The sequence below is a fragment of the Hibiscus syriacus genome, unplaced genomic scaffold (genome assembly GCF_006381635.1).
Source record: "Hibiscus syriacus cultivar Baekdansim isolate YM2019G1 unplaced genomic scaffold, ASM638163v2 tig00015339_pilon, whole genome shotgun sequence".
Classification (NCBI taxonomy): domain Eukaryota; kingdom Viridiplantae; phylum Streptophyta; class Magnoliopsida; order Malvales; family Malvaceae; genus Hibiscus; species Hibiscus syriacus.
In genome coordinates this window covers 27,486-46,330 of record NW_024062358.1, presented here as the reverse complement: position 1 = coordinate 46,330, position 18,845 = coordinate 27,486, and the positions used below count along the sequence as shown (strand labels likewise).

Here is an 18,845-nt window from a genome sequence, read left to right as displayed (position 1 = left end):
GTCATTACCTCCCTTTCCTTAGGTATTGTTGGATTACCGGCGTTTTGGACTAAAATGCCCTTAAATTTTTATTTTTTTTCAAAAATATATTTATTCTGTCATCGAATAATAAAAATTTTACGAATGTTAAATTACAAATTTATCCTTAAATTATTTTAGATTTACAAAAAAAAAATCTATAATTAAAATTTTATATAAAGTTCAAGGGTTTAAATAAAATTTTTACCCTTTCATTAAACTTTTTTTTATTTTTAATTTTGTAAAAAATATATAAATATTATGAATTTAATTTTTTTAAAGAAAATATATAAATATTTTCCAACTTGTAATATTACACAAATATATAATTAGGACAATTTGGTCAAATATACATTCCAATAATCTTTTATTCCTTTAACCAAACACGGTAATCTTACATTCCTGCTAAGCCAACCAAACACAAAATACAACATTCCCAGTAATGCTATTTCTTGGTAATCTTACATTCCCACTGGTAATCTTATATTCCGTGAACCAAACGCACCCTTAAATCAATGGTGATCCCAACTTCCAATTTTAAATGATGAGTAATTATGAAATTATTTACAAGATAAGTGATGAAGGTGAACTTATATTTAACTATATATATATATTTTTTGAAGTTCAAATAGAATAAAGTTCCCACTCTCTATCATTAGGATTTCAAATTGAGGTTGGGACAAAGTACACTAAAAGCCAAGTTCCCACGACTGTCTAATCAAAGCTTTGGGAAGTGATTAAAAAATTACAATATAAAGAAGCTTTGAAAGAGTGGAGGAAATGACCCATATGATTTTACGTGAATTTTTTAAAAAATCATATTAAAAATTTAAAGTGTAATATTAAAAAATATTTTTAGCTTTTGATTAAATAATTATTTTAATCTTTATTTTTTTAGTATTTTGACTCGATAATTTAATTTAAGAAAAAATGCTCTAACTTTTAATTAAATAATCACTTTAGTCTTTATTCTTTTTATGAAATATTTTGGTGATTTTAAGACAAAAAGTCCCTTATATTTAGAACGTTGACGGTTTGTTGAGTAAATGTTTCCTTTAATGGAGATGTATGCCTTTGAAGTCCTTTAGCCTCTCGGTCTCCGACTTTATACTTAGGAGTAAATTATAAATTTTATCACTAATTATTTTTAGGCTTAATACAAAATTAAGTATTTAAATTTTGTCTCGAAAAATATTTTAGTGAATAAAGAAAATTTTGTTAAAAATAATTGTCTAACGTTTTTTCAATTACACTTTTATGTGGCTACCATTATATTTTTAAAATTTTTAATAATAAAAATATTATTTAAAAAAACAAAAAAACTTCATTTATTTATAAAAAAAACTTAAAAAATTAATGAAAATTATAAAAAAACTCTAAAAAACTAAAATATATCATTTTCACCCATTATGAACCGTTGTCAGTCATCTCCGGCCACCATTATTGCCGCCAACTTAGATTTTGATCGGAATTACACGGTGGTTCGAATATTGGTGGTGGTGTTTTAATAGTTAGAGTATTCAAAATAATATTAATAGACTAATTTGGATATAATACTATAGAAACAAGAATAATTCTATTAATTTAAGTTATTAATTCATAAATATAAATGTTTAAACTTTTGATATTACTTAAAAAGTAAATGTTTTATCTTATTAAACCAACTAGATATCGATACATAGTGTTTTATTTATGATAACTTGTGGATATTAGAAAAATAAATTAAAATGGAGATCAAGAACGTGTGTTGCAACATGCATACGTGGCTAAATCTGTCGCCGCCAACTTATTTGGGTGTCTAAAACACTAGTTGAATAAGCGGCTAATACGTGGCAATGACCAACTTGCGTTGCCGGGTCAAACATACCCTAGAAAATTAGCTATGAAATAAGTCAAAGTATATGATTCTTTCACCTAAATATCACATAAAAAATTTAATTGAAGATAAAGTTAATACATATGTGATATCATTGTTGTTGTATTCATGTTTATGTGATATCGATCGATTACTTTAGATCATATACTGTAGAGACGAAAATGACCCCCTTAAATTAGTTTATTTCACTTGCAAATATCAAGATTCGAACATCTAACATTGTTTAAGGGATCTAGTATCTCACTCATTAGACCAACTGATTCTTATAGTGTAAATATGTAACTTAAACATGCATTACGTGTGTTTTTTTAATAATAACTGTATAAATTTTTCATAATTTTAGCATTTTTTTCATTTTGATTTAACTGTAGTCAGATAATATATATTATCAATAGTTTTGAAACATTTATCTCTAAATAATGTTAAATATTTAAATTTCAACGTCACAAGTAGAAAATGATAATATATTTTTATAATATTTTATTTATATTAAATGATGTATAAATCAAATATAAATAATTATAAAAGTAAATAATACTTTATGAGGTTAAGAAGCATATAAGTAATCGTTAACGTATTGCAACAAAAGTCTACACAATCTCTACAATCAAATTCATTACCATTTAAAATAAATAATATTTTATGAAATTAGCAAAGTATATAAGTAATCGGTAACGTAGTGCAATCATTAATATTGACGGTGGCTGTGCTATAACTGGTACTTATAATTTAATTAAATGTTTAATATAATAATTTTACGTTTAATTAAATGTATATTATATACACTGAAATTACGTACATAAATAGAGTAAAATATATTTTTTAATATTAGATTAAGAAAATAATTAGTAAAATACGAGGTAAAATAATACTGGATGAATATCAACATGTTGATATTTATAGACGTGAATGTTTCATCCATGCAAACGTGGAATTATGATAAATAAAGGAACTCCTCTATAGTCTATCTCCGTCATTATTCTTATTGTGAAATTAATATCATCAAACATGTGACAAGTTAATTAACTAATAGAATTTACCTATCAAATAGAATTTACGTATCAAACGATCTCAGTGATTAAAGATATAATTATTATTCTTCGAGGTCTCGTTGAGCATAACATTTATAGGGGTGTCTGAGTGTTTATTATCAAATGATTGAACATTTCGAACATATTATTATTCTTATAAGTTCCAATATAATGTCTACAAGGATGTTTGAGCGTTCATTACCTAATGGTTTAGCCTTTCGAACGAGACCATCGATCTTTCCTGATCATGAGGTAGAGACGCATCGTGATGAATGTAATATGAAACAAAAAACTAGCATAACGATAAACAAAATCATGTCATAAAAGTAGAACAATCGTATTATAAAAGTAGACTAAAACAAACGCTTCAAGAATATGTAGAAAGAATGAAATCAAAACGGGGAGAATATTTATTTAGATCTAAATCAAAAGAAAATTCAATAAAAACAATAATAAGAAAAAGAGAGACGATGATACTAAATCATAACTTAAAACGACACTATAAAAAAGATTTTAGGAACAACACATTGTTTTGGACAAAAGGAACGTTCAACCTAGAGAACTAAAAGACAAAAGCATCCTTCATCTTCATCTTCATCTTGAATTTGTTTTTCTAGTTAATACTTTTCTTTAACAACAATTCCTTTATGAATCATATCTTTTTATACTAGGAGTTCCTTCATTTAGGGTAAAAATGATTTAGTATTTTTAGAAATCAATATTATTAAATATAGTATATTATTAAATATCTTTTTATATTCATGTTGGTTCAATAGTTAAAAAAAAACTGGTTCAATAATTGAATGTTGTGCTTAGGGATGTATTTGACATTAATTTGACGAATTCTAACTTGACCCGATTTTATAGGATAATTCGTTTTGTTAAAATATTTGGGTTCAGATTGAGTTAGATTTTAGAAATGTGAAGTCTGACTGACTTTAGGGTCCAAAATACCTCACCCAAGAATAATAATTTAAGTAACTTTTGTATAATTTGAGATAGTTGCTATAATAATCCTCTATCTATATTTTTCGAATTAGGTCCCTATTTTACCTAATAAAAATGATATTATTTATATTTATATTTGTGTCGGATCGGATTGGGTCCAAATTTTTATCTTAAATTCGAGTCAGATTAGATGAGAGGATATTATACTCGAGTCAGATTCGGATGAGCCAAAAATCCAACACAACCAAACCCATAACCATCCTTAGTTGTGCCCTTCCCCTCCTAGTCCTAGGTTTGGGTCCCCTTCTTTCATTATATTTTCCCTTTTTTTTGAATGAAACTCATGGGCCTCGTTAAAAACCCCTTCTAAACCTAGTAAGGGGAAAAGAGTACCCAAATTATATTAATCAAAAATCAATGACATCGTTTTTAACATTCTGAACAATGATGTCGGGATAAACCGACTCAAAAAACAAAGAACCACCCGAATTTAAAGCCCAGCTGGCTAATACATGAGCAACATGATTACACTCTCTAGGAGTATACAAAATACAAAAACGAGGATGATCCTGAAAAATGGTACGAGCATCTTATTATATTTTCCCTTATTTTACTCTAACAAGATGGTGACATATGTCACAATCTTATTATATTAATTAATTTTTTAATTAGGATTAAATTAATAGAATATATAAGTTTTGGGGACTACGACTGTTATTATATCATGCTACGTCGCTTTCTCTATTAATTCAACAACCAAAATTAATATTTTATGATCAAAATAGAAACAAAGTCAACAATTAAAATTAATGATTCGTTGTCAAAATAGAAACAAAACATAATATTATGTTTGATTTTGTTAAAAGAAATAATTAGATAACCAAAATAGAAATACAGAAATAGATTATATACCAAATAAATGGTTTACCCTATAATTTGAATTAAAACTAAAACACGATAATCTCAAGTCAATGACAGGAACACAGTTGGAGCGCCATCCTTGTTGATCGGGTCCAATTTCCCTTCCATTCTTAATTTTCTTTTCATCGTCGTCCCCATTGGAAAAAAAAATCATTTTTTAACCTTCCCTCATGTTCATTTCATGTCTTGTCCAATTCCAAATCTGAAATAAATAAATAAAAAAAACAAAACAAAGAACTTTGCTTCTTCTTTTTTTCTTCTCCTCGTCGGTCTGGTTTTACATGGGGAATGTAACGTCGAACGTGGCTGCAAGATTTGCATTCTTCCCACCAGACCCACCAACGTACGAGGTTAAAAAGGAAGAAGATGGGCGGCTGGTTCTGCAAGGCGTACCGGCCGACAAGAACATGGATGTTCATTTGCTCGATACCAAAGGCGGTAATAAGATCGTCGCAACCTTTTGGAAACACCCCATTGCTCGTTTAACGCTATTGTATTCCCATGGAAATGCTGCCGATTTGGGGCAGATGCATGAACTCTTCACCGAGCTCAGGTCCCATCTTCGGGTTAATATCATGAGGTATACCTGAATTCATGAACTCAATAAAAAGTTCAAATTACTATATATTTTAGATTATTTGATTATATTTTTTATTAAAAATATATTTTTGTCTCCTTCAAATTTTATAAGTTCGTCTCCATCTTCCTTCTAACATAAAATCTTAAATCCGTTTATGCGTAAATCTCTGTATCGTCTTCCATCTTCATGAAAGGTTTGTGTTGATAAGAAAATTGTGGTTGTGGTGGCTCTTAACGGTTTACTCTTCATTTGAACGGACAACTAAAGTTTAAAACTGCTTTATTGCTCATTTTGCTATCAAATATTAAATTGTGGGAAGTCGCCACAGCTGTGATTCTCCTATCAGCAAATTGGTTTTTATATTATCATTTTGCTTTTGATTTTGTAGTTATGATTATTCAGGATACGGAGCATCCACTGGCAAGGTAAATGGGGCATTTAAGATTGTTTCCTTTCATCTTTGTATGATTTAATTAAAATGAAATAAATTTTTAAATTATATCTCTTATTTATTTTAGGTGTAATTATCATTTAAGGTTTCATTATGTCACCATTTTAAGGTCATACTGTCAACTACTACTAAAAAAAATCCACCAACAAATGATTACTTGACACATAGTATTATTTCTGATTAATATTAATTTTTTAAAAATGATAAACTCTAAATTTTGAAAGAAAAAAATAAGGATTTTGGGTTAGAGATTTAATGAATTTCGAAATTTTGAGTAATATAAGAAATTTTTAAAAATTAATGATTTTATTTAAAAAAACAAAAATATTACATATCAAACATTGATTGGATAATAATTTTTTTAAGCATCCAAACATTTTTTTTATTAATCTGTAAGGTAAGTATAAGATCAATTCCTTTACACCGAAATCGTTCGGTTCTGCAATAGTCGAACATCTTAAATAATAACTTTAAAAACGTTAAACATCTAATTTAATAAGAAAAGACGTAAAATGAATAAGAGACATAATTTAAATACTTGTTTCAATTAAGCATTTTTGTAATTTGAATTGCTTGAACATGTTTGCTAATTCTTGTGCAAATACAATATAGCCATCCGAAATCAACACGTATCATGACATAGAGGCGGTGCACAATTGTTTAAAGGACAAATATGGAGTTAAGCAGGAAGATTTGATTGTGTATGGCCAATCTGTCGGAAGTGGACCGACTCTCCATTTAGCTTCTCGTTTAAAGAAACTCGGCGGCGTTGTTCTTCACAGCGCCATCCTTTCCGGCCTTCGGGTCTTATATCCGGTCAAGATGACGTTCTGGTTCGATATCTTCAAGGTTTGTAACTTATTCTTTTATTGTCTAAATTCCCCCGTCGTTGCAGATATGATTGGAACTTGAAAGCTCTTTCTGATTGTATTTGTAGAATATCGACAAAATCCGGCACGTCAACTGTCCAGTTCTGGTTATTCATGTAAGTGATGTTCATGTCTTTGTCCTCTGTCTTTGTCGAATGATACCAATGGTTCATCGCAGGGAACGGAAGATGACATTGTCGATTGGTCACACGGGAAGAGATTGTGGGAACTTGCTAAGGAAAAATATGATCCTTTATGGGTGGAGGGTGGTGGCCATTGCAACCTCGAAACATTTCCGGAGTACATTAGGCATCTACGCAAATTCATAAAAGCGATGGAGAAGCTTTCGATTACGAAGCCGGCTAAACAGCTTACGTCTACCCCAAGCATTGCAGAAACTAACCACTGTAAATGCTTGAGATTGAAGACGAAGCGAAGTGCTTCGACAAAGGAATCATGAGTCCGAACACGTATAGTTTCATTGTCCTGCCCCATTGAATGGCAGCGGGGCTTGATCTGTTTCTCTGAAATTTATAAATTGATAGGGATCATAGATAATCTCTGATTCGGATTCGTTTTTTGAACTATCGATATTCATAGGGTTTCATGTATAATATTACAAAGTTGATTCTGTGTAAAAACTCAAAGCATTCAGCAAGAAAGAAAGAAAATCATTTACCATCTATGTTCTTCCCTATCCCCCATCTTAGCCCTGATCTTTGCATGAGATTGTAAAATTCGAATCGTTAAATGAATTTTGAATCGATTCATTTTGAATGTTTTCTTTTTCAACAATAGAAATGATGTAATGATACAGTTATGAATGTGTCCAACATTTATCATAGTCTGACATCTAAAATCAAGATGAGACGAGAGATAGAGCAGAGCAAGCCAATAAGGAATCGGCGGAGGATCAAACATTACCCGATTCGACTCATTCTGTTGTTATTCCTATGGTCCACCACGTTTATCAACATTCATCCTATGGCCTGGAACCTATGTAAATAATGCAGTCTCAGCTTCTCATGCAAAGCAGAAAATCTGAAAAAGAGATCTTATAGTAATAGGTCCACACAGTAGTATGACAGTTTATTCCCCTTCCCAACCTATTTGTCGAGCTCTTTGTTCCCACAATGTTGTAACTTTCCTCTCCCGGATTAGTGAGGCCTCGGCTCGCTCTCTTGCATCCTCGCAGGTTTCAGTGGCCGAGATACATTTTTCTGCCTCCTTTTGGTACTGGGAAGCCACCCTTTTTGCCTCACCAAAGGTGATGTTCATATGGCGGGAATGCTCTTCGGCAACAGCCTTCTGCAACTTCAACTCCTCCGTCAGAAGGTCCACGAATTGCTTCTCCATCTCTTGTTTGAGATCAGGGTCATTGCTTCCACAATCTGTGACATCATAGTTCATATCAGGCATACATGATCTTGGTTCATCAGATGAACGGACAGAGTACACGTTAGGAAAGAAGGGGAACGATTCAGTATAGATAAAAAAGTTGGATAGGAAGAAATTCGTCATAAATTAAACCAATATGAGTTGATAAAGTAAACTCTAACCTGTGATTGAGAGATTGCTCAATCCTGTAAAAGAAGAACAAAAGCACAAAAAAGATGAGTAATTCAGTGAGACAACTACAGTTTCGAGTAGCAGACACATGAACACTTGACGCAAACTTTTACAACTGTTGCCGCCAAAACTAGCAGAAACACGAAAGAAGGAAATCAACAGCGAAAATGCATAAGAGCTGCAGATTCGGCATGATATATCATCATCACAAGGTAATATAGTCCAAAGTTATCAGTTTACATGCAGCTAACTATCAATAGTCATTCCAGAAATTTAAAGACCAGTTCACCATCCTCGATGTAAAACCCAGAGAGGGTGTAGTTTACATCTCCCCACAGATTGACAAGTAACAAAATCACTAAACAAAGGAAACCGGACCTCTTTTCTATGACATGTTATTGTATGGTTAGTAAGCCCTAAAATCACGAAAGGTCGGTCGCCGTTGATAATGCAAAGTGAGAAATCATCGATCGAGTATCGGTTATCATGAGTGTTTAAGTATAATATTCATACTTTCTCTCATTGAGTGATCGGCGGTTAGTTTTCACACGTAACTGGCGTGTTTTTTTTAAGACACCATCACTCTTTTTTCCCTGTTTCATATACCACCATCTATCTGGTATTCTGGTTGCCTATGTTTTCTCCTTACCCCTTCTCGCCATTTTAGTTCTATAAAGATCAACCTTCTTCTTCAGATGGAAAGAGCGATACTAATTGAGTTTCATCTTCCTCGTATGGGTGTATGAATGTAATAATATAACATCGAATGGGGCGGCAGGGACAATCTCCACTCAAAATTCCAAATTCTCATATTTTAGAAATTTTCTTTGTATTTTCTATTAATAAATGAGAATATATTCTCAACAACCTAAAATTTTATAAATTTGTCCCCCTTAAATATTATAAGTTTGTCCACTTTGACGGAAATTCCAGGAAGGGGATTGAGTTTCATACTCAACATATGATTAATCAAGCACAAATCCGAATTCAAATTAGGGTTTACTTGCATAACAACAGCCAAGCAGAGACATTATCAACAGCAACAGATCAAAACCCCAAACAGAAGAAACATGAACTTCACAAAGACAACAAACAAAGCCAAAGCTCGGAATTCAAATTTAGCAACAAAAAGCAGATCAAAACTTCTAATTTCTCAAATGGGTATTCCATAAGTAAATCAAAAACAAAATCTAACAGCAAATCCAGAACCACAACAGAGGGGGGGGGGGAAGGAAAGGATACCAGGGGCAATGTTGAGAAGAGAAAGAGGAGGAGGACAATCACAGATGCAAGGAGGACAAGAGGATTTGGAATCACCCAGCTTGAGAGTTTTCTTGAATCTCCAGTAAAGAGCTGGTCCACAAACTGCAAGTGCTGATACTACAGCAAATGTTACTAGACATAGCCTCAAGCAAGTCCCTGATGATCGCCTTGACATCGTTTACTGTCTATCTCTTTACTTTGCTTCTCTCACTCTTTCTCTTATAGTGTTGATGGAACAGCGAGATCTGAACAGGGATGCATTGATTGGTGGCTATAAATATGAAATCTACTGCTTCAACTGCCTTTTTAATGTTTTCATTCTCACGTCTTTTTCCCATTAACCTTTAGTAATTAGCTTCTAAAGTCAGCTTTCACCAAAATAATCAAGGTTAAACTACATTATTTTATCACTCAATTTTAATTTTATTTCTATTTTGGTCCTTGAAATTTTAAAATTTTAATTTAACCACTAATTTTTTAATTTACTCACATTTGATTATTAGAGCATTAAATAATTAGATATTTAGATGTCATCCATCTCATATTTTCCTTTTTATCTTTTGATTTATTCTTCTTTTTTAAAGGTAAACTTTATAACTTATCTCTTTATCACATCAATGTCATAATAATTATTCTCTTATATTTTCTTCAACCATTCAAAATATCATTTAGCTTATCTCATCATCTCCTATCCTTCTATCAATTTAGAATTTTTTAAAATCATTTTAAAAGTCACGAAACTCAACTCAAAACTTAAAAGTAGTGAAACCCCAAAATCTAGATTAATTTATTAAATTAAATTAAAATTATGATTAAATTTATAAAATATGTAGATAGTAAGGATTAAATATGTAATTATACTAATTTTTTAATAACTACATTGACTACTCCATTAAATGTTAACGACTGATGACTTGCTTGACAACACTTAAATAATTAAGTAATTTGATTGACAAAATCAAAAGATCAATGGTCAAAATAAAATTCACTCATAATCAAGTGCTCATGAGTGTAATGTACCAAAATAATATAATTTTGATAAAAAAAAACTTGTGAAAAATGCATAGTACTAAATTATAATCGCAACATAATATTACTATCATATTATAACGATTTTCAATGTTATTACGACACTAAGTTCATATCCTTAATTTAAAAACGACTATTTTTAAGAAACAAATGATATTATAATATTCAAAATATCCGTAATCACGACATCATAACCACATTCATAATTTATACTATAAGACAAGGCCTAAAAAGAAATATAAGGTACGTTTTAAAAGGTCAATATCTAACCGATATGGAATTTATTTATTTTGCACTACCCACACTTTAAGCCATATTAGGCATACAGTTATGTTATATAAGAATCGCAAACATCCAGAAAAAGAAACCGGTAATTAAAAATCTGCTATTTCTCAGTACAAATAACAGTTACCATCGGCTTCAGGTGGTAGAACAAGGGAATGCCATAGCCGTCTTTGTCTACAAGTTTCACAGTATACTACAACACTGATTGTTTTTCTTAGCCTGATTGTAAAACATCTGTTCCAATAACCAAAACAGGTTTCATGTTAGCAACAACGTATTGTTCAACTCAATTCAGATGATGTGTAGTAAAGACAATAATAATTCCTATAAGAACATAAAAGTGGGGAGGGGGTAAAAAAAAGGTAAAAGTAGGGCTGACAACAAAATTGAAAAATCAATTTTCCTTTATTTTATTTGGAAGTTGAGTTTGAAAAATGATGAATAAAACAACAAAATCAAACAGAAAATGTTGAGTTCGAATAATCTTTTATTTAAAAATCGAACCAAACCGAATAACCCCTTACTACTTAGTATAAGAAACTAACATTAGAATAGTAACAATTATTAAAAATAAACTATAAGACATGCAACCAACGAGACCTTGGCACAGTTGGTAAGGACATACACCCAGATTTTACTCGTGTAAATCACGTGTGGGTTATTATCTCCAGATTTTATTATAATTTAAATTCTATCGTATGTGAGTTGTTCTAAATTTATTTCGATATGATTCGTGTTTTATAGCTATTAATTCCGATTCTAATTAGATATGTATGACTTGTGATTGTAACTACAAAAGAACAATAAGATATAGAGGATTATATTGTCTTGCACATGTACCTGAGATGCTGCACTCAGATCTGAACTCTTCTCAACCAAACTGTCCAGCTTCTCACCTCGTGCAAGCACGCTGTCAATAGTTTTATGCTGCATCCAAGGCATAGTCATTCCAATGATTGAGAGAAGGATTTATAATGAATCAAATCGTAGCTAACACAAGCATACTAATACTTTCAGCATTTCTAAAAGTTGCATTTTAAATGGAAAATCTACGGAAATCATGACATGTGAAGAGAATACAATGAAATAATTCAGCAGAACTAAAATCCTTTATAATCCTCAACTTGAGAACATGAAAAGAATACTAAGGTCTGGTTTAGCATTGCTTTTGAAACTTGATATGGAAAAACGCTTTTCAAACACAAAAAGATAACTAAAAGTGTAATTTTGGCTCTAAAAGCAATGCTAAATGGGGACTAAAAATATTTTCGACTCCAAAAGTATTTTTGAACCTCGAACACTTTTTAAAAGCGATGCTAAATGGGGTCTAAAACACAATCTCTTTATGGACTTAACAAACCATATGAAAACAATGCAACCATAGATCTTTTCCTCTTTTCTAACTGGCCACTTTACAAGTTATACCTAAACTTGAATATTTCACAGTACTTATCTTCCCTGACAATTTACAATAAGCTACAACTATCAGCAAACGACTTTTCCAGGCAGCAGAATTTTAAGGAGAAACAATTTATGAAACCAAAAACTTGACTCCAATATCCAACTGGAAAAAAAAACCCAAAAAAAAAGATTCCATAACATCATCCATATTCAAATCACATACACGATGACCTTAACGAATTTGCCCTTTATAAACAAATCTTTATGTTGAAATGATATAATTCATCACAGCATTACAAAGAAAAAAAGATTCAAGTATAGATAGTCAACAAAAAAGATCATTGGAGCTGAGTATGGCATAGTAGGATATGTAAAAGCAAATAGAAAAGTGCAGAGAATCATCATTTTCCCCCCAAAAAATAGCAAAATACTTACAAGGATGATTTTAGTCTCATCCAACTCCCTCTGAATTTTCAACAATTTATCAGCCTCTTCAGGGTCCTGAAAACGGTAAAAGGATAATATAAGGTGTGAGTTTAATTTGAAAAGTATAACTATACATCCCATATCAAAAATTTAAAACATAGCATAAAGAATGAGAAAGAAAACAGACACCTGAAACTTGGTCAAAGCCTCATCCAAATAGGGCCAAGTTTGAGTGCTATCAGCTTGTGCACTTCTCCATGATTCCCCAAAACTTTTCTGATATTCATCTACCACCTGCCAAACATTACCCTTTGAAATTTTCCAAAGAACTCACAGAGGATTCAACCTCGCAAACATATTTCAGAACACAATGAAACAGAAAACGATGCATACCAAACGTGATGAATGTGATCAACAAACTCTTGACATCATCTTAAACTATTAATGTATTATAGACACAGACACATCTACCATCCCCCATCGCCCTGTCCATCTAGTTATTTCTATCGGATGCAAAGAGAAAGGAACAAAACCTTTATCCAGATATCTAAAAATCAAAAAAGGACAACCATGTCCAACATATATGGTGGCAATCAACAAGCATAAACATGAGTTACCAGTGAAAAGCAATCAAAAGGTAATGGTATTTTAAGGAAACTTTTAACTATTATTGACACTTTCTATATATTTATTGGATCATAAACAGTTCATGCTGAAAAGGAGCAAGAATCCAGGGCAATAAATTTAAGAGTAGAGCTTGTGGTTACTGAATCTGGTGAAATTAGGCCAATACATAGGAGTAGAAGCTTCTGTTGTAAATAGAACAACAGTCAAAACCTGTTGCGCAGATAAATTATAGCTCATTATACAATAATCGAGTCTATGAAGATATATCCATTTAAAAGATCATAACCATCAATGAAAATGTCCTCTCCCCAATTCCTCTCTTCTTCTCACCTTTGCCTGTCCATTCATTTCCTGCTATAATCACTCTCAGGCTATGACACCTTGTATAATCGAACTAAAAATATACAACCAATGCAAAACAGCAATATTACAGTCAATAAGATTGGATGATATTGAATCTTAAGGCAAATCATGACACAGAGAAGATTGGAGTTACAGTTTGTATATATAATACCTGGTTGAGAAGCAAAAAAGCACTTCGAACGGGATAGTGACCATCCATAAATCCAATAGCACAAAGTCCAGTTCTGTTGTAAGAATGCACCATGTACTCTACATTAAAATCACCAAACATAAATGAATAAATAAGCATAATTCCCCGTAGCCTCGACATGTTCAACCGAATCATCGTCTGAAATCTAAAACAGAAATGAAATCGACAGAAAAAAAATGGAGAGCGCAATGTAATACAAGATAATACACAAAAGATCTGAAGACAGTGTTAATGTTATTGATCTAATTGCCAGAGATATTAATAATCAACGAAACAAATAACACAAGAATTAACGAATAAGAAATAACCTTCGTGCTGGACGGACTGGCGCTGGCCGGGAGGGGTTCGTTTGGCGACGGTTCGAGAGACAAAGACGATAAACTCCCTGATGCTTGGCCTTTGGAAGTAACCGAAATGGCTAACATCGGATGCGTTGGCTAGTATTATGGGATCTGATCCTTCTGGGTGGCATTTCAATACTAATAACGATGTAATCTTCATCTTTCCCTAGCAATCACAATTTCTGTCTCTTGATCTTTCTCTCTGTAGAAATATCTTTTTTCTTTGTTCGGATCCGTAAGAAACGAAGTTGGAGGCTTTTTCTTTCCTGGATTCTTGGCAATAAAACCAACAGCACCATGCAATGTTGAAATATTTTCTCCACTTTAAATATTATAAAATTATTATATAAATTTATAAAAATACCAACAATACGTAGTTTGGGAAAGGGCTAGAGGTTTAAATTCTTATGTTACGAATAAAGTAATTCGATTTAAAATAGATCTTTATAATATTCGATTCGTATTAGTTAGTCAATAAGCTGGATACTAATAGTTATACCAAAAATTATAGTAAAATATATAAAAACTTTAAAAATATAGTAAATTTGGTTTGTTTAGTTTTTTTAATAAAAGATGAATCAAATCGCACTAAGGTTTAAAAAATATTGAAATCGAATGATATGAAAATTGAAATTTTTGCTTTGATTCGGCTTGGTTTTACGATTTTAACCGTTCACCACCTTTCAAACTCAACATCTAAAGAAAGAAAACTTCAAGTTTAATCTGAATGTAAATATACAAGTTTAAATTCATGATAGTGGTTGAGTTTTTTGGATTTTGCAAAGGCAAATGCAGTTTCTGAATTGGTCAATTAGAAGTTAGAGTTTCCATTTTCATTTTATTTTTCAGCCGCTCCTCTTCCTTCACTTGCCTTGATTGAGCTCATTCTAGCTTCGAACTTCGTAATTACTTGTGGCAATTATGCTAAACTTCATTCTTCATCACATTAGCAGTGATGCTAAATATGCTCAATATTTCATTGATATCATCCGAATAAGATTGTAAATAAAGATTCCCATTTCAAATATAAGGATAATGATCCGTAAATCAAATGCCATTTACAGGGATTGTTGAATAGAAGCTCAAACAATCGAAAAAAGAAAAACTGGAAGCAAATGTATACAGAATTCAGACAGTTTTTTACATGATCTCTCTGCCCCTCTGTCGGACTACAATTTTGTTCACGATCTCCCCTGCCGAGGTAACAAAGTAGGTAACCTGCCATAGAAGGCTTTGAAAGTTGCAGGCAATTAAAAAAGAGAGAAGATTTTGGAAATCCAATCCAATGCCTAATACCAATATTTATGGATACTTCTGAAGTTCAAAATGAATCTGAGTACTTACCATCTCTAACGAGTTGAGTCTATGGAGAAGAAACCCATTAGTCATCTCTCTGAGAAACAACAAGACGAAGAATGTTCGTTTCTTATTAGTATTCGAAATATAAAACAGATTGACATGAGGTGTCCAAGAATATAACTCACTTTCTAGCTTGGTATCTTTCATTGGCAGAGTCTGAAAGGAATTTCTGTTTAGTCAAACCTAGGTAACTTATATAAGCAACACTATCTTGAAGGGCATAGCTTAAGCAACCTTGCTGACTTAGGTAAACATTCTAGAAACAAGCAGAATATTACGAGTCAGTCTAAGCATCGTGATTACCAGTAATGTCATGTTTAAAGAAAAACAATGGTTTTCCTTTTTATTTCATTATGATACTGAATTCAAAGAAGTCTCACCACTCCAAACTTAACAAATTTTTGGTGTAGAGGCTCATTAATCAGCTTTGCAACCGATTGTTCCTCGTCCTCTTCACATGCAACCAACGGATGGAATCCAACTACTACCCTCCTGAATTAACAGATCATACAACCATAACTACTGTTAGGGGTGGGTTCGATAATAAAGAGCTGAAACTCAAAGAGTAAGCTTGTGTGCAAAATCAGTACAGGTCAAGAAAATATAGATCATTTCTCGAAGTTTTCACTTCAGCAGGCAGGCTGAACAATAACCAAAGAACAAGAAATGCAAGATTTCTTGCTTAAAGCAGAAGGAACTTAGCTGGACTATCTTTCAGTTACAGATCTTTACTATTATCATCGAGATCAGAAATGAGAAACCTTGTCAAATCCAAGTTAACTAAACCACTGAAAGACTAAACTATGACCAACCAACAAGATATTGTCTCGTTTACCAGCTACTAATGGTTGCTTTTAGTGTCCTTGTAAGCCAATTCGACAACCTGTCCCTCGTGCCACTTGATGATCCCGCAAGTTCTGTGTCCTTACAGTTTCATAATGAGCCCAAATTAGAGGAAAGAAGAAAGATTATTAACACATAACTATGCTCATAAATACACTACATCAAACATACTCTTCTCTAACATGTAGGGCCTCTCAACATGGTAATATCTCGATACCCGATCTATGAGGTTTAAAACCAGGAACTATGATAGAAAAGTAGAATAAACAACTAACAGAACATAACTTCCACCAACCTCAATATTCTAAGCGATGGTGCAGGAGTTAGTGGGATTTTCTTTTTAAATCTCATCATATGTGCAGTCAATAAAGAACAAATTTAAATGCAGAATTCGAAAAAAATATCCACCTGCAGTGAAGAAGTATTTAAACCGATGATATCTAACATTTCCCCACCGGGCAGTTTTATCTGCTGGAGAAAGCAACCAAGTCCATCACGTTTAGAACCTCCAGTAGTATACCTACAACAACCATTACCCATCACTACTCACAGAAGCAAGGGTGGCAGATGCATGCAAACATCAAGCGCGGCTCATGGGGGGAGCAGCATGAGCATCAGCAATGTGTTTGACATTATTGTAACTTAGTGGCTGCCCCTTATTGTTTTAGTTGTATTTAAGGAGCTTTCCTAACAAAACAATGAAAATAATGTGTTTGACAAAGTTTAATTATGTTTCTACGATATATTAATAAAATATTAAATTAATTATTCGAAGGAACGGAATATGCTTTTGTTCTAAAGGGGGCCATTTTTGAGTTTTCACTCAGGATCCCGAAAATGTCCGAGAAAGCCCTGGTAAACATATTATCTTTGTATGATGCAGCACACATAAAGCTTCAGCATATGATGCTTCTGCACCCCAAGAGAGACTGAATTGGAAAATGGCAAGAGGATCGAATACCAAGGAATATTCAGTAATGGAGAGAGCCTTGTTACCTACAAAACATATATTTAGATTCATTACTAACCAAAAAAACCAAGCTAGAGATAAGTTATAGGTTAATTTCTTGTTGAAAAGGATTTTCATTGTATGATAAGCAATTGGAGAAAAATGCAGAGAGGACTTACGTTCTGCACGAGTGGATCATCCCCCCCAGCTCGCAAATATTCACCACAAACTTTACATCATAAGCTTTCACCACAGTCTCCATCTGCATCAAGGACAAAGAAATTTTCGTTTTCTATAGAAAACCCAAAATTTTCCTATTCATCTTAATAGAAATTCAACAAATTCAACAATCATCAACTCCATAAGCCAAATATACAATCCAAAACACCACCACCCCATGAAGAAAGGGGAAACAAAAGTGATCCGACAGTGTCTAAATTCTCAATGAGATTGATATTCCGATAAGAGAACTAAACGGAAAAAGAAGAAAGAGGAAAGAAACAGAGAAACTAACGAGTTTGAGAAGATGGGTCTGTTGTTGAATTGATCTGAAGCCTCCTCTGACGCTGATAAAGTAGAGATCAAGGGGGGTACGGTTATGGTTATAAAGCAAGTTTTGAGGGCGACCGAAGTTGATAACAAGGAAGAGAGCAACGCAAAGGGAGAGCTGAATAGTCAAAGTACGAAGCCACGATGGGGATCTCTCCATTGGTAGCTCTGCAAAAACTGTTTCTTTCAAAATGAACGATATAGTTTGCTTTTATTAATAACCTATATAAAAAAATGGTATTAGTAAATACTTTACTACTACCTAGATAAAATAAATAGCGTAAATTACATTAGATACACTAAATTTTAATTGATGCACTATTCATATCACTAAACTTCCAATTATTTTAACTATAACCCTAAACTTTAACAAACCTTTAAGGTGCGTTTGGTTCACGGAATGTAAGATTACCAATGAGAATAAAAGATTACCAGAGAATAGGATTACTGGGAATGTTGTATTTTGTGTTTGGTTGGTTTAGCAGAAATGTAAGATTACCGTGTTTGGTTAAAGGAATAAAAGATTATTGGAATGTATATTTGACCAAATTGTCCTTATTATATATTTATTTTTTAACAAGTTGAAAAATATTTATATATTTTCTTTAAAAAAAATTAAATTCATAAAATTTATATAATTTTTTTTACAAAATTTAAAAATAAAAAGGTTTAATGAAAGGGTAAAATTTTATTTTAACCCCTGAACTTCATATAAAATTTTAATTATAGATTTTTTTTGTAAATCTAAAATAGTTTAAGGAAAAATTTGTAATTTAACCTTTGTAGAATTTTTATTATTCAATGACAGATTAAGGATATTTTTGAAGAAAAAAAAATTTAAGGGTATTTTAGTCCAAAACGTCGGTAATCCAACAATACCTAAGGAAATAGAGGTAATGACATTCCCGATAATATACCCAAAAAATCTACTATTGGTAATGTAAGATTACCGAGAAT

The 18,845-nt window shown here is 32.1% G+C and overlaps 4 protein-coding genes across 5 annotated transcripts; 1 reads left to right on the top strand and 3 right to left on the bottom strand.

Moving 5' to 3' along the window:
• The first annotated feature begins 4,993 nt into the window (after positions 1-4,993).
• Positions 4,994-7,247, top strand: LOC120207759 (alpha/beta hydrolase domain-containing protein 17B). The gene is made up of 5 exons (XM_039207179.1): positions 4,994-5,374; positions 5,763-5,799; positions 6,438-6,674; positions 6,763-6,810; positions 6,873-7,247. Exons 1-5 carry the CDS (start codon positions 5,076-5,078, stop codon positions 7,152-7,154), a joined length of 903 nt encoding a protein of 300 aa, XP_039063110.1. The 5' UTR covers positions 4,994-5,075; the 3' UTR covers positions 7,155-7,247.
• A 347-nt stretch (positions 7,248-7,594) lies between these two features.
• LOC120207763 lies at positions 7,595-9,767 on the bottom strand. The gene is made up of 3 exons (XM_039207184.1): positions 9,506-9,767; positions 8,254-8,277; positions 7,595-8,085 (listed from the first exon to the last, which is right to left on the bottom strand). The coding sequence occupies exons 1-3, from the start codon at positions 9,699-9,701 to the stop codon at positions 7,784-7,786; spliced, it is 522 nt and encodes a 173-aa protein (XP_039063115.1). The 5' UTR covers positions 9,702-9,767; the 3' UTR covers positions 7,595-7,783.
• A 1,232-nt stretch (positions 9,768-10,999) lies between these two features.
• LOC120207762 (VAMP-like protein YKT61) lies at positions 11,000-14,355 on the bottom strand. The gene is made up of 6 exons (XM_039207183.1): positions 14,156-14,355; positions 13,809-13,906; positions 12,857-12,961; positions 12,677-12,742; positions 11,681-11,767; positions 11,000-11,074 (listed from the first exon to the last, which is right to left on the bottom strand). The coding sequence occupies exons 1-6, from the start codon at positions 14,346-14,348 to the stop codon at positions 11,024-11,026; spliced, it is 600 nt and encodes a 199-aa protein (XP_039063114.1). The 5' UTR covers positions 14,349-14,355; the 3' UTR covers positions 11,000-11,023.
• An 853-nt stretch (positions 14,356-15,208) lies between these two features.
• LOC120207764 lies at positions 15,209-18,025 on the bottom strand. 2 transcript variants are annotated; one of them, XR_005524236.1, is made up of 9 exons: positions 17,854-18,025; positions 17,519-17,601; positions 17,352-17,386; positions 16,799-16,910; positions 16,383-16,464; positions 15,928-16,039; positions 15,673-15,803; positions 15,533-15,581; positions 15,209-15,406 (listed from the first exon to the last, which is right to left on the bottom strand). XR_005524236.1 is itself a non-coding variant. In XM_039207185.1 (9 exons), the coding sequence occupies exons 4-9, from the start codon at positions 16,835-16,837 to the stop codon at positions 15,329-15,331; spliced, it is 498 nt and encodes a 165-aa protein (XP_039063116.1). In that variant the 5' UTR covers positions 16,838-16,910; positions 17,352-17,386; positions 17,519-17,601; positions 17,854-18,025; the 3' UTR covers positions 15,209-15,328. The 2 variants fall into 2 exon arrangements, 1 of the variants encoding a protein (XP_039063116.1); XM_039207185.1 differs by having other exon boundaries at positions 16,383-16,471.
• Between the last annotated feature and the right edge of the window lie 820 nt (positions 18,026-18,845).